This window comes from Alosa alosa, chromosome 1 (assembly GCF_017589495.1).
Source record: "Alosa alosa isolate M-15738 ecotype Scorff River chromosome 1, AALO_Geno_1.1, whole genome shotgun sequence".
NCBI lineage: Eukaryota > Metazoa > Chordata > Actinopteri > Clupeiformes > Clupeidae > Alosa > Alosa alosa.
In genome coordinates, this window is record NC_063189.1 from 28,207,621 (window position 1) to 28,223,130 (window position 15,510).

The 15,510-nt window shown below is 41.9% G+C and overlaps 1 protein-coding gene across 5 annotated transcripts in view; it reads left to right on the plus strand.

Annotated features, from left to right (window-relative positions):
- The first annotated feature begins 3,649 nt into the window (after positions 1-3,649).
- Positions 3,650-15,510, plus strand: part of eif4g1a (eukaryotic translation initiation factor 4 gamma, 1a) — a 46,939-nt gene continuing 35,078 nt past the window's right edge. The window contains exons 1-9 of one of the 5 annotated variants that reach the window (XM_048246616.1): positions 3,650-4,046; positions 12,081-12,203; positions 12,510-12,580; positions 12,666-12,784; positions 12,894-12,977; positions 13,224-13,301; positions 13,752-13,772; positions 14,416-14,598; positions 14,723-14,819. In XM_048246616.1, coding sequence (XP_048102573.1) covers positions 12,710-12,784; positions 12,894-12,977; positions 13,224-13,301; positions 13,752-13,772; positions 14,416-14,598; positions 14,723-14,819 — 538 coding nt within the window. In that variant the 5' untranslated portion in view covers positions 3,650-4,046; positions 12,081-12,203; positions 12,510-12,580; positions 12,666-12,709. The remainder of the gene's footprint in view (positions 4,047-12,080; positions 12,204-12,509; positions 12,581-12,665; positions 12,785-12,893; positions 12,978-13,223; positions 13,302-13,751; positions 13,773-14,415; positions 14,599-14,722; positions 14,820-15,510) is intronic. The other 4 variants (XM_048246605.1, XM_048246625.1, XM_048246633.1 and 1 more) reach the window with 4 other exon arrangements.

The following is a 15,510-nucleotide window of genomic DNA, read 5'->3' on the forward strand; positions in this document are numbered from 1 at the left end:
TGTTGTTTATTGCTATTCTCCTTATTATAGTCTGACCAACATTTTTTGTTCCCTGTTAAATTTAAGTAGCCTAGGCCAGTGGTTTTCAAAGTGGGGGCCGGGGCCCCCTGGGGGGCCGCGAGGGGGTGCCAGGGGGGCCTCAGCAAGTTGGAAGGAAAAATAAAAGGAACAAATTAATACATTTGAAATTGTTTAAATATACCTATTACTATGAGGGTTGTTATACAATGTCATTATAATAATGTCTCACATATCTGAACATTATATTTTCCATGGTAATGATAGCTCTCATATAGCAGAAAGCCCCAAATGCAGTTTTTTCACACTGTAAGCTCCATTGCGAAGTGCTTGTGGCTAAAATAATTATTAGGTTTAGCTTAATGTGTTTTTGCCGTAGTGTTGTCAATGGGTTTAATAACACATCAAGGGGGTCCTTGGCCAGAACCTAGTGGTATTTGGGGGGCCTTGTCGTGGAAAAGTTTGGGAACCCCTGGCCTCTAGGGTATAGGCTATTATATTGTTTTGTATTTGTATGTTGCTTTGGCAAAAGTGTATCCATAACCATAACCTTAATAACAACAACAACAACAACTATAACTAGACTGCATTTCCGGCGGGAACTGCAAAAGTGTGCTTGCCCTGGTCCGGTCAGCAACGTGAGCAGACAGTGGCATACGCTATGCTGAACCTGGCTTGATCCAGGCATTGTAACGGTGCCTTTCAGTGTTGGAGCAGTGGCAATATCCCAAAAGCTCTAGGAGAGGGCTATTCAACTATTGGCTTGCGGGTTGAATGTGATTCGTTGGATTTTACCTTTGGCCTGCCTTCGAATTTAGCTTCTATGACTGAGATCAAATCAATAAAATAAAATGACAGCAGTGATTGGCTGCAAAAATAAATAATGTCACGCGGTCTTGCGCCTCTCAAACTGGGCTATCAGGTAACCTACAGAGGAATTGAAATTATGAAATATGACCAAGGCATTAAAAAGCTACTTGTTTGTCAGGATACTTTTTCACTGATTTATTTTAAAAAAAATATGAGCTATGAGTGTGAATGTTATATATTCCATCCCACAAATTATGTTTTACTGGTTTATTTGACAAATAATCTATATGGATTTGCTCTATAAAGACCGTATGTCTGTTTGGGATTGTTTTGTGAGCCTGGGGTTGTTTTGAGAGCCTATTGATGTAGCCTATCTCAGAATAAAGGAATACTTCATATTACTCTAAACCACCGTCTGTAAATCAACTGTATACTACTGTCTACATTGCACTATATTTCTTGACCTGTCTCTGTATGTTTCATCACCTTTCTATACTTTGCCTCACATTGCAACACAGCTCAGATCTTTGGTTGCTATGAAGGCCAGTCGTTCTAAATGGATGGTTGCTATGGACAGTGGGTCCCATTAAGAAGTGGCCACTTCATTCGCGCTTACCGTGATTCACACAGCAGCATTAATAAATTAATCTGTCACCATATGCCTATGCTTACGTTTGCAAAGAAAACATTTTAATTTGATCCACATGAAACGTTACATTTCATGTACATGTTGACAATGAGTAGGCTAGTTTTGGTTGTTGGTGGTGTTATTGCATCCCTTAGTTATGCCTACAAATGCAAGTTCCCTCATGATTGGAAGCTCCTGTAGACAATAGTAGACGCATTTCAAAACATCGCGTTAGGAGTCCTTGCCACTTCTTTTAAGCCGTCACAGACGTAGGTGCTACTTTTAGGGCTAAAGTGCTTCGTGAATTACTGTTAGTAAAAAAAAAATAGCAGTCCTAAAGTTACACGTGTGTGAAGTTACGAGTGCAAGCATCTCATATCAAATGACCATGGCATTACGCTAAACAACATAAATCCCAATTAGCAACATAGCACTACATCTCCTCCTCCCTATAGCTAGCCACACAAGAAATTAATGATACTAAATATCTGCTTAGCATGCTTCTCCGCTTAGCATTCTAATAACAGAAGGGGCACATTTATGTTGACCACTACAACATGACTCATTATGTCTGTAACGTTAACTGTATAAAACACTTACTTTCATAAAGGACGACACCATCCAGCACATGGAAACCGATATTTTAGGTTCTTGGCCACAAACTCAAAGCGTGTCTCTCTGGCCCTGTTCTAGAATCTTTGCTCTGAAGGCTGTGTTGCTAAGGCAACATCAAATAAACGAAATGATAGTCTTTTCAGTATTAAAATGTAATGCGTGTGATTCGAATGGATGTGTGTGGTTTGCAATTAGAATAAACAAGAAATAACATTTCCAATAATTTCCCATGATAAATTACATAATATTTGCACCTTCCTTCCTTGGGAATCTCACATCGTATTTCAAGTAGGCTACACTAGTGAAATGTAATACAACGCTGCCACCTAGCGTTCAGATAGTTCTAGGCTATTTAACATTAGCGTGACATTGATTGTTTATTCTTCGTCAACTCCATGCTTTTAGGAAAACAATCTTTTTATCATAGTACCCTCTTCAATGAGCGATTACAAGCTCGTTTTTGTAACAGAGATAGCTGTTTATTATCCCTAGGTTTACAGAAACACCTATTCATATTAATACGTAGCCTATGGAGTGCTGCCGACCACTGTTCATTACGGCCCAGAATGCCTTGCATGTCTTTACAACAAAACAACACAGTAAAACCTAAATGCCCGTAAACATATGCATTTGCATACTTGTAACATTTTTAATAATACTCTCCCATCATGATATGTAACAATAATGAAAAATTTAATTTGAGTACCGTCAATGTGAAAACAACTCTATTATGTAAGCTACATATAACTACTGTTCTCCTTATCATATCAGTTTGTAAGTCCATACTATCCCATGGCAGAGCAAGGATTACATGACTGGGCAAGGATGCCTGGAGACATTGTGTCTGCTCTGAGACATTGTGCATACATGGAAGGCATTGTGATGAGTTACCACGTATCTGTAGGTGATTTGTCAAATTATGGAAACTTTTGGAATATTTCTTTTTTTTTTTCCCTATGCACCCTCACACTGGAGTCCCCAGTTCATATACAAAATTTGGTATCGATATGTGACAGTGTTCCTGAGATATGGGCGACTTCCTGTTTGAGCTTAGCCGCCCGATTTCGTTTGGCTGTGACGGCAAACGCCGAAAAATCAAAAATCCTTCCGCTAACATTTGTGAGGCTTGGTCCAAGGATAATGTCACGTCAAGTTTCGTGGCGTTGGGACCAAATTGTGACCTGTGAACATTTAGTTTCGCTTTCTGTTCAATCCAATATGGCGGACGAACGGCACGCCCACCTGACGTCATCTTCGCGACCAACTTACACCGGTACTGACCGGACGTTTTAAAGTTGGAACGGTGTCTCTGTCTCAAAGGGCCTAGGCGCTAGGGCTGACAAAAAATTAGGGAGACGGGAAAAATAATAATAAAACTTAAGAAGAACAATAAGTGTGCTGCTTTGCAAGCACACTTAACTATATGAATCTACAAAAACGTATAGTTACCATGCCTAGACAGTCAAATGTTTGCATTTGACCTACTATCTTTTTCTTGTCACTTGTTCACTATCACATGACTGACGTTAAAGGTCACAAACGTGAATAACCCGGAAGTATATTTCCATCTCCATACACTCAAGGAGAGGAAGGCATTGCACCATGGCTCTGTTGAACACCGTGCAGTAACAGGCTAGCGTGGAGATTTTACCGGCAATCCGTCACCATCCGCGCCTTAAACATGGACCTCCAGTCGAGAGGCTTATTCTGGATGCAAATAAGTTGTCAGTAGTAATTTGAGAATACTGTATTTGTCCATTTTTTACCTTGACAGTTTTTTGCCTTTGCACGCTACGAGGGATTTAAACATTAAGTGTCAGTGAGCTAGCAGGCTAACAGTCCTTATCCCTTGAGCACCACTTTCCCTTTGGACCCAAGACGTGCTTTGACACTGCTTTCAAAACTAATTTCCTATAAAAACTGAGGTCAAACTCCATAGTTGATTGTTTGAATCAACACATCTTACTAATCCCAGGTAAGTTGTCCCTGTTAAGTTTACGTTGATGAACTACGTGAAAGGCAAACAGGCCTCGTAGCTAACGTTACGTCTCGTGAGATTTGATGGGTTAGCCGGGTGAGGGTCTGTGTAGCTAACGTTAGCTGTTGTTAGCCAACAATATGGGTAAGGTACCACATCGAGTAAAGTATTTATTTGGTTAACTTTAGCTGCTAGTGAGCTCGCGTTGATTAGGAGAAGGTACAGTCCGGCAGGCAGCTTGTAGGTAATGTCATGTCCTAACAATGTGGCTCTGGGTATTTCGTTAAGAAAGTGTGTTGACTGTTTTATCCGCAATTCCCCTAAGTTTCATGATTTTCGTTCGTTAACGTTAGCTCGTCTGTCGACTAAGTTAGCTGTTCAATGGCAGAAATACTAGGACGTAACATTATTAGGAGTTTGTCGATTGGGCGATATCCCCTAAACATTCACCGCCTTGAAAGACTTGCTTGCCAAACCCAGTTGCTGGTAACGTTGGCGTTGGCTAGAATATCCATGGCCCACAAGTTGGTTAGTAATGATGATGCCTAATGTGAGCCAGTTAGTCGTTGTGTAATACTTCATTCTACGATCACCAATGCATTCGTTTGATCAGGTAGATTTTTTTATATGGCCTTAAATGGTGTTAAAAGTTGGTTTAATCTGGGCCACTTCAGCGCGTTATTTGTCACTTGGAAAATGTTAGCACAGCCCATGGATAGTTAGCTAGCGATAAGGCAGTAAAACTAGCAACTGTATGACATTAATTTTGTTCAAGTATTAGCTGGATTATGGACAGTGTCACATTATCAAATTTAGTGTAGCCTATAGTAAGAATTCTCAGGTGAACCGACAACTTTGCAAACGCACTGTGACATCAAATCATTGAGCCACATCGGTATGTGTCAACTGGCATGCTTTCCCAGCTAACGTTGACCGTGTGAGATTTTGGGCCCGAGTATTAACGTTAACCTAATGCCTAATGAGCTTTCACTGAGCTCAAATGCTAACGTTAGCGTTAAACAGGGAACTACTGTGACCGGCTAATTTTTCAATACACTCGTTGAATGTTGAAGTTTTATTTTAACTGATTAACGTTATAACAGAGATGATTCAGCCATGTGAAAGAATCAATGAGACATTATTGCTGGCTAATGTAAGCTAACTAGCTACTAACTCAATCGGTGTAATTCATGGAGCCTCAAATATACATGGATAAATTGTATAATTGACGCATTTATCAATATTTTACTTCTCCGATTTTACTTCTCCAGTTTAGAAGCCATAGGATTCTTTTTTGGGGGAGTCAAGTTGAACCTGAACTGAGCCCAGGCCTAATGCTAGCACGGTTAGCTAATGAGGAGTTAGCCAATATTAGCGGGCCATGGTTCATTTTCTCTAGCTTGTAACGTTAAGTTAACATATCAGACAACTACGACTTGTACTAGGTCGACTGTTTAACCCCAACTTGCGAATTAATGCAAAGCGTGTATTTGTTTTGGAATTCAGAATTCCGTTTTTGCTAGCCGACTGTGATGACATTTGGCACGTTTTGTGTAGGCTACCATATGCCATAAGAGCTAAAGCTAATGCAGTGATCAAGTTTTCATGAGCCGGCCGTTATGGCTGCTGTGACACGTCCCTATTTCCTCAGATTTCCATTTGCGTTCCCTGTTTTGGGTTCACCCAGAGCTTCCACATTGCACTCCATATTTTTTCTCAGCAGATGCGTGAATTACTTCCACATTTTTTGTATGTTATTGCGACAGTTAATATACTGATGCTAAATTGAAATTATTTTGGCGCACGTTTGGGGCAGATTTTGTTTGGACAGGACCATTTGCCCCACCAGTCTTGCTCGACAGTAGCTCATTTCTGTCACTGACTGAACAGATCTGTATGAAAATGTCTTAGTGACACGATTTTATAAGGGCAGAGATACAAAGGCATCCATATTTTTCTCTCATGTCTATCTGTTTTTGGTCTCAAAAGAATAACTAGAATGCATTTTCGAGGAACTGCAAAGTGCTTGCTCATGTGCGTGTCACCAACAGGAGCATACAGTGAAATATGGTGTGTTGAACTTGACTTGATCCAGTGATTCCAAAGGTACCTCATTTTTTCAACATTGGGCTTAAGGGTCAATTAATGCACATCCCAAATGCCAAAATGATGCTAGTAGCAGCGCCTCCTAGTGGTCAAAGGGACAAATGTATGCGTGTCCTCACCATGGAGTCTGGAGTCCTTGTACCAAGTTTTGTTTCGATACATGAAAGTGTTGCTGTATTTGCCGGCTTCACTACTTATTTCGATTGGCTCTGATGGGTGAACATTTTCGAAAATTAAAAATCCTTCCAGTAATTTTTGTGACGCATGGTCTGAAGATCATGTACGTCAAGTTTTGTGAAGATCGTATAAGTGTATATATACTCTTTTGATCCCGTGAGGGAAATTTGGTCTCTGAATTTATCCCAATCTGTGAATTAGTGAAACACACACAGCACACAGTAAACACACAGTGAGGTGAAGCACACACTAACCCGGAGCAGTGCTGCCTGCTACAGCGGCGCTCGGGGAGCAGTGAGGTGCCTTGCTCAAGGGCACTTCAGCCGTGGATGTGGGCATGGGAGAGCAATGCTCAACCACTTCCCCCGCCCACATTTTTCCTATTGGTCAGGGATCGAACCAGCAACCCTTCGGTTACAAGCCCGAAACCCTAACCAGTAGGCTACGGCTGCCCCACATCAGACAAAATTTAAGAAATTTAGTTTCGCTTACGCAAAAATATGGCTGAGGTCCATTCAAAATTGGCATCATAGGGTGTGTTGAACTTGGCTTGATCCAAGGATTCCAGCAGTATCTCAGTCTTGGCTAATTGCAGTGTCCCCTATCGGTCAAAAGGCATCAAATTTCTTTTGCATCCTCACATTGAAGTCTCAAGTTCATGTACCAAGTTTGGTGTCCATGCGTAAAAGTGTTCCTGAGATATGGCCTATTTCCTGTTTGGCTGCTATGCTGCCAATTTCGTTTGGCTGTGATGGGCAAATGCTTTCAAAAATCCTTCTGGAAGCTTGGTTTGAGGAACATATACATCAAGTTTTGTGAAGATCGGACGAAATTTGTGACCTGAAAGTTTAGGCCTGGTTTCGCTTTCTATTAAATCCAATACGGTGGAAGAATGACAAGGGTCATCGTCCACACTACACCAGTTCTGGCCGGACGTTCTAGAGTTGGACCGTTGGCGATATCTGAAAAGGTCTAGGAACAGGAGCTGGCCAAAAAAAGAGTGCTGAAAGGAATAATAATAAGAAGAAAGGCTTAAGCACACTGATGTTCTTAAGTTATCATGGGAGGACGAAAATGCACTTGGAGTCTAGTTAGTAACGTTAGCTGTGTTGAGTTTGGCTTAGCTTTTAACCGTTATTTACATTTATTGCTAAACTGAAATCCTATTTTAGATTAATAGTTTGCTTTAGGATGTCCCGATACCATTTTTTATCAAACCGATACGAGTATGAGTATTTACATGTGTGTATTTGCTGATACCGATACCAATATTTCTACCACAAAATAACTAGCATGAAATTGCAATGAATTTTCTTCTCTGCTCTGATTGTTACAATAAGCCTAAAATATAAATAATAATGAGTATCAAATAAAATATATAATAGCAGGCTATTTAAAACGTTTCACTTTAAGACGTTCCTGAGTAGCCTAACACAGTTAAAAGGCTGCTGTTGTGTGGATGCAATTCATAACGTTTTCTAGTAGTTAAAATAAAGGTTCGTACTTCTCCTTGGGACTAGCACTTTTGAATTTTGGAAAACACTTTTCCATTTACATCGGGATTTTGCAAACATTCAGTGTCGTAGTCAATAAAATAAACCCTTCAACGAAATTGACAAGCAGCTGTAGGCTAAGCATGCTAAATTCGACATCCAAACAGTATTCTAACGTTAGCTTTGAGATACTGCTTGATTGCATAACTTAACTTAGTTTAGTCTCTTCAATGTAGCCTACTATGTTGTGATAAGACCTTAGCAGGGTTAACTTCAATGCAGCAGTTTTGAACAAATTTGCGCAGCATGGTCATGATGCTAAGCGGATTTAATAGCAATTTAGCCAGACGTCTTCTATGCAATGCTTCTATGTGGCAACAACAATCCTTAACAATAGTGAATATTTTGTTAAATGCACATGCAGAGGAGGGGCAGCGGGCTACGAGAGCGAGAGCGGGGCGGGGTAAGGAAAGGCTGCGTGCTTAAAATGCGCAGCTCAATGGCAATGCAAGGATTTCATCTTATTTAATTTTAATTAAATTAAATTAAATTAAATTAAACATAGAATATTAATCTGTGGCGGCCGATTTTGATTTCATGGCGCCCTGCCACAGATTAGTCAATGTATGGGAAACACTGGTCTTGGAGCATATAATGATAACTAACAGGACGATCTGGACTGAAATAAAGGCAGGAAAAGTAACATTTCTCAGTATAAATGTCCAAAATGTGTGATAACAAAACACTATGCAAACAAATCACATTTATCTACTGAAACAGAAACCCCATGGAGTTTGTTTTGTGTGCTAGGCTACTTATCTAGCGCGAAGTACAGAGCTACACTACACCAGCAACGTACAACAACAACTAGGTTACTCACGCATAGTTCAGGTGAGCTATAGTTAAAACAGAAAACCATACGAGGGTATCAGCTGCATAGATTCAATGCAGATACATGAATGTAGCTTGTTGTATGTTCAAGTGCAAGACTGAAATAAACGTTCCCGAGTAGTTCATGAAAGCGTAGCGGCTACAGTGATTTAGGGGAAACTGTCAGTATCGGTGGGTGGTATCTGGGAATTTTTACGAGTATGAGTATATGGGCCCAGTATCGGCCCAATCCCCGATGTCAGTATCACTAGTGTCAACATATTTTTTTTTTTTATTTAAAGAAATTCATATTAATAAAACTACTGATATGTTACATATTTTGAAAAGATAACTTACAAAGTTACTTTACTCAGTGTTTTGGTCAGTATTGTAATTGGCCTTAGATTTGTGTTCGCTTGTGCTGTGTGTTTCATTATGCCATTTGTGTATTGTGTAGTCAGAAAGATGACACAATTTTGTTTTTGGTCAATTTATTTGGTTTTGCTTAAACTGCCCCTTCTGGAGGGAGGATTTGCCACAAGAGACTTGTATCAGGTGCTTGCGGAGATCCTTTACTGTACTGGTACATGACTGGCTCAGTGACTTAGCCGCATATTCTTTTTCTAAGCCAGTATTATTAAATGTGTGTGATGGCCTGCAATTTGATGGTTAAAAAGTTGATTTTAGATTTTCAGATATTGTTGCCACATCTTGCACTGTAAAGAATTTTAAGAAGCTCTTTTGTCAGGGGTTGTCTTCATGTAGCAAGCTCTACAGTGTGCTAGAGCTGTTCATTATCAAGTTCCCTTTTATTGAAGATACTGTGGCAGGTTGACCCCTAGACCTTTTGCGTAGTTAAATTATTAAGGTATGGGAATGAGACAATTAAGTTGTGGGCCCAAGCTAAGGGGGCAGTAAATGATAAATAAATTGTGATGAGGGCTAATAAGAACCAGTTCAATTTTGCAGTGGATCCATTTCACTGGGTAGCTCAACACAATTAGCCTAGTTTTACGTAAACTAATTTTGAGAGATACAGTGATTGGCCTTGGAGGAGGTCTGGGCTCTACATGTGTGGCCATGCACATTAGGGTATGTAAACTCATGTCAGCAGCAAAGTTTCTTATGGATTTCATTGATTAATTTGCCAGTTACTATGGGGCGTAGTTTGGCTGTTGACTATGTCTGTGACAAGGCTAACCACAACTGGAATCCGATCACAATCTTGTGGTTTTGAGAAGACAGAACTGACAGACACAAGAAGACACACACCTCTAGCCTTTGATTGCCAGGCCAATAGAGATTACAGTCCCGCCCACAGCCGATGCTGGAAGTAAGAATTCAATACAATTTCTCCATTGACAATTGCCATAAAAACGTAACTGCACATGGTAGACTTAAAACCAGCTACGGCTGTACTAAGCGATTGTATATGCTCATATAGACGCCAAAAGTTCATGGGGCAATAACCTTGTTTTGAGAGAAATGCCTTTAAATAGCAATGTCTTGGTTAAGTACTTGATTACCCACAATCCCACAGTGACTCCTCTGATTGGTGGAAAGGCCGTTATGGTCATAGTTTGAAACTTTCTCAGCGAAAATTTGGCGGAGTCTTTCAGACAAAGATGGCGGAGTCTTTTACTGCCTATGGCGAATCTTAATGTGATTAAAAACTTTCTTGACGAATATTGGTACTTGTATCAACAAGGATTGTGGTTTATACATCACACAAACTTAGTCAGGGCCAATACACTATCAAATAGACCACTGTAAATGTTAGTTTAAACACAAACTTTTCAGGTATCTGACAGGCTAACCTTTAGCGTTTCTGACATTGTATGTCATTACATAATGCAGCTAACATTAGCCTACATGCTGCAACAAAGGTATGAAATATATTATGTTTTAGTGAGTGTCCAAAGGGGTGAAAGCCACTTAAAATCGGGTCACGTTATTGACTGTTGTGTGTCCGAACAAGCTTGTGGGTTTTGTAAGGGCCAGCATGAGGGACAAGGCCTACAAAGTTGTGGTGAGTTAAGCAGGGAGGTTGGTAACGTTAATGCTGCTAGTTAACATTAGCTACGCTACTGTAGCCTTCATACTGTACGATTCATATCAATCATTAACCCAGGAGTACTTCTTCGTGCATTTAATGAACATTTTGTGTATTAATTCAATGCCGGCGCAAACATTTAATGTCACAATTAAAATGAATGTTAATGTTAAATGAATGCTAATGTTATCCACGAGTAGCCTAGTAGACAAATGGCAGCTAACCACAAAAATCCAGCTGTATTGTAACATTAGCTTACCATCTAAGGTTCTTACATGCATACTGATAACGTTGCCTGTTTAAATACTTTTATCTCCGTGATTGATTTTGTTGTGATAAGAAAAGTTGTTAATTTGCATGCATGAGTAGGCCTATTGAACTTTATTTCAGCTGAGGTGTTGATGATGGTTTAGCTTGGTGGCAAGATTGTTCTGACTCGTGATGTGCACGGAGGGTAGGGGCATGTTTTGGGTGTGTGTGTGAGACAAGTACCCTGGCTGTCAGTTTTCTGCCGCTGCATGTAACTAACGAAAGAAAACCATATCTACATGAAATAGCAATACAATAGAAATATAATGTGGCGGTCACACTAAGGGAGCACATATAGGTTCCAAATTATGTTTTATGGTAAGGTAACGTTCAAGTTAGATCTGCTGCATTAAGGAGATTGAGAGGACACCCATGTCCTCCTTGTATGTTTGATAAATAGCTCCATCTCCTCATGCTTTTAAAGCACGATCGGAATATAAACTAAGCTTATAAATAGATTCTGTGTTATTTGCTTTTTTTTTTTTTTTTAATAAGTGCTGTGAGATCCAGGGCTAATAAAACATGGTTGGGGCTATGACCCAAATGCTCATACCTAACGACATCACCTGCATGTTCATCGCTTTGTTCAGACCTGAGCTCATTTGCGTAATGTAATGTAGAAAATACTCAGTTCCAAATGTTGGGATATGATGTGGATGCAGATATGCGGCCCAATGTCTTTATATGCACAGAACTTGCGGACTTAACAGTTATGTCTGTAAGCGACTTTAGTGTGCCATCACCCACCCCATGAGATGACTGAATCTCTCAGGGCCTCTGCTCTGTTTGTGGCAGCACTACTCACTGGCACTGCAGCGCTCTGGTGCAAGTCTCTCCTGCCTGCATTGTGGAAGAGCCTGAGCTGTCGTTCCCTACGGTGTGTTTACAACCTGCCATCTGTCGGCATCAAAAAAAAAAGACCTGGGGGAGTGGGAGACCCTCTTCTTTTTGTGACACAGATCCCCCCCTAGCTTTCTGTGGGAAGTTACCCATCCTCTCCTCCCCCACATTCCTCTCTTGCAGATCCTCAGGGCAAGGCACTCTTGTGTATTGCTTGCCTGCCCTGTCATCCCTGTCCCCTGCCCCAACCTTCCAGCTGGTCTCCCAGGGGACTCCCTGTACTGAAGGCATCAGAAACAACCCAGAGTGAGATGTGTGTGTGTGTGTGTGTGTGTACGCACGCTTGTAAAATATATGGGTGTGATGTCTGGCTCGTGGGCGGGTCTCTGCTTGTTATCAGTGTCCTAACAGTATCCACCCCTACTGTAGAACAGCTTAATACACAGGATTGGATGTGCTAAACTCGTGGTGGAGAATGTATGTAGATTTACTTTGAGGGCTGTACTCTAGGGTCTTGGCTATCAAGATACATACAGATCTACAGAACTGTGAGGGTATTGCTAATTTATTTAGCCAACTGCCTAAACTTTGTTCTGTCTTTGTTTCTCACAGGCTGACCTTCTTGGAGAAGATAAAAACCTGTGCTTCCTTTTGAAGTTCAGTTGAACGCTAACATTTCCAAGGTACATTACCTACCGTGTGTGGTGTTACTTGATGTGTTTTTATTTTTATATCACCTCATGGCTGTCCTTCTGATCTTAATGTCAGTTTGGCAGGCAGGTTCGAGACCCCCTCATGCAGAACCACGTGAAATGAATAAACCGCCACAGCCTATAACAGGACCCCCCTCTGTCCCCCACCCTGCCCCTTCCCCTGGACTGACACAGGTAAGAACCAATCAGAGGATCCACTCTGTGCTTTCAGAAAGACCTGTGTGTGTTCCACTCATCTCTGATGGTGGCTGTATGCCTCCACCTTTTTCCTTTCTCCCTGTAGGCTGCCTTTCCCCCTGGCCAGCCCCCATCTGTTGTCTTTGCTACACCACCTCCACAAATGAACACTGCACCGCAACCCCGACAGGTACGCCACCCACCGCTCTGCCTAATACAAGTCTCACACTCTCTCCCTCACACACACGCACACACCCATGCACCAACTCAGGTACACATGCTCTGTACTGCTTTATGGCTTTAGCTGCTACCTCTGCTTTTTAACTCTGTGCCTGTAACTTGTGTGTCTGTGATGACTACTCTGCATGTCTGCCAGGCTTTGTGTGTGTGTGTGCTGTATGACCTACGCCCTCTTTGCTCTCTCTTGCTCTCCTAGTTTGCTCCAGGGCCAGGGCCACGCGCTTTACACCAACAGGTACTAACATCCCTGTCTTGGCCTCCGGGACTCTCAAAGGTTGGGGCTTTTAGATTGACTCTCAGACAGTAGCTGGCTCTAGACCGGGCTCAGTCTGACCTAGAACGGTTTCGTGCCAGGTTGAGACCGAGTCTGGGCCCTTGAGTCAGGTGCTCTCTGGGTTCCTTTAGGATTTTACTGCACACACCACTAACCTAATCCAGATTAAAGTGACCTATAATCTGACAATAGCTTAGTCTCCCTTGAGGCAATATCTCTTCCATTTGTGTCTGGCTTTTCTCATTATTGTCACTGTTTCACAAGGGTGCTTGCATTATGCATAATAACTATGTGTGTGTGGTGTGTGTTCGCTTGCTGCTCAGCCTAACCAGTTATTACTACCTTTTACTTCTCTCCACTTCTCTCTTCCTGCCTCTCTTTCTTTTACTCTCCTCCTCCCCTTTGTGTGTTGCTCCTCTTGACACTGCTGGTGTATTGTTGCGGCTGCAGGGTGGATTCAGGTCTTTGCAGGTAACTTGCTTCTTTCCTTCTCTTCACATCCTCCTCCTCCTCCTCCTAGAGCTCCACACCTGAGACGCTTTAGTATGGCCGCGCTTCCACTGCCTCTATGTACTAAGATGTGTTGCATGCACAGGCACACTAGTCCACCAAACTCCCAGCCCAACAGGATCTCCAGATCACCTTTTGCTTAGTGAAACGGTGATATGCCATTTTGATTGACATCGAACATGCACTTATACATGGATATATTTTCTTATGTTGATTTTGGTAGTTTAAGAGGGAATGCCTTCAAATTAAGACTTCGAGGCTCCGATTTGGGTAGAGGACTGGAAAACTGTATTCTGGATCCCATCTGCCGTATTGTCTTGGTTGCTACCTTAGGTTGAGCATCTGAGTATTTTTACCAGGACTGTTTAATTGTTGTCTGTGAAACTGAAAGACAGTGATCTCTCCAGGAAAATAACACATCCTTTAAAATGTCGTAGACTGGGGTAGTCCTCAGGCCAGTGTATGAGCACTGTTGATGGCCATAGTTGAACAGACAAGTCATAGTTGAACAGACATGAAATGCATGAAGTGGCAGTAAGTAGTCATTGCACACATTAGAGGTTTATGAGATGGTGTTTTAGAATATGGTCCTCTGTTTCTGTAGCCCTACTACCCGAACCGGGCCAGTCTGCCCAGCAATGCCCCTCGGGTCCAGCCCAGCAACCCCCCGCGGCCTGTGGCGCCCACCCATGTGTACCAGACCAGCTCCCAGGTCATGATGATCCCCCAGCAGCCCCTGCAGTTCCCCAACTCTCAGGGCCCAGCCTACTTCATCCCCTCCGGACAGGTACAGCATGGTGCCAGCATGGTGCCTGTAGTTGAATGAAGAGGACTGGATTCTGATTTTCAGTAGTTTGCACTTTGTCAGTGTGGTGTTTTTTTTCTTCTTTTTTCTTACTCTCCCTCTGCAGTACCGTGCACCGTACATGCCTCAGGCTCAACAGTACCCAGTGCCCAGTGGAACAGCTGGGTTTTACTCTGGGACCAGTCCAGAATACGGTTCATACGGTAAGAGCCTCCAACACTGAGTTGTCTGCTAACTTGGTCAAAGCCACATGGAGCAATCTTTCCAAGGCCACAAACCCCTGACCCAAACACTTAGTTATATTGACTTGTAATATCGATGGTCCGAATTCTTTCTCACCTCTTCAGACTGGCATCTCAGATACTTTTTGGCCCTGAGAAGTCAGTTTTCTCTCAGAAAATTATGCCTGCCTTCACTAACCGACAGCGTAAATGTCAGTACTGTTGGTGTTTTTTTGTTTCCTGCTGTCGGTGCTGCTGCAGTTTCTCTACTCTAATCTCCCTTTTCTTCCAGTCTCCTCACTCTCTCTCACACTCACTCTCACTCAATGTGCAAAAGTGTTAGGCACCCATTAGATTTGTTGTTTTAGCAATGCTATGATGACCATATATGTTTATTTTTCACTGTCTTCATTACAATTCAACCAGAAGATAGACAGAATATTAAAAACACAAAAAAATGTGCAGGCTGGTTAAGGGGCCGTTTACACGAAACCGCCGGGTGAATTTTCTCTTACCGCTTTCACACCTTTAACGACACCGGCAAAAAAAAACCTCGCGTGTACACACAGAGGTGTAACCGGCTAAATGTGCTGTAGTGCATATGCCAGACCAGTCGATGGCGCCGCTGTTCAGAAGCTTCACGATAATTTTGCGTGAATCGCGTAGAAGAAAA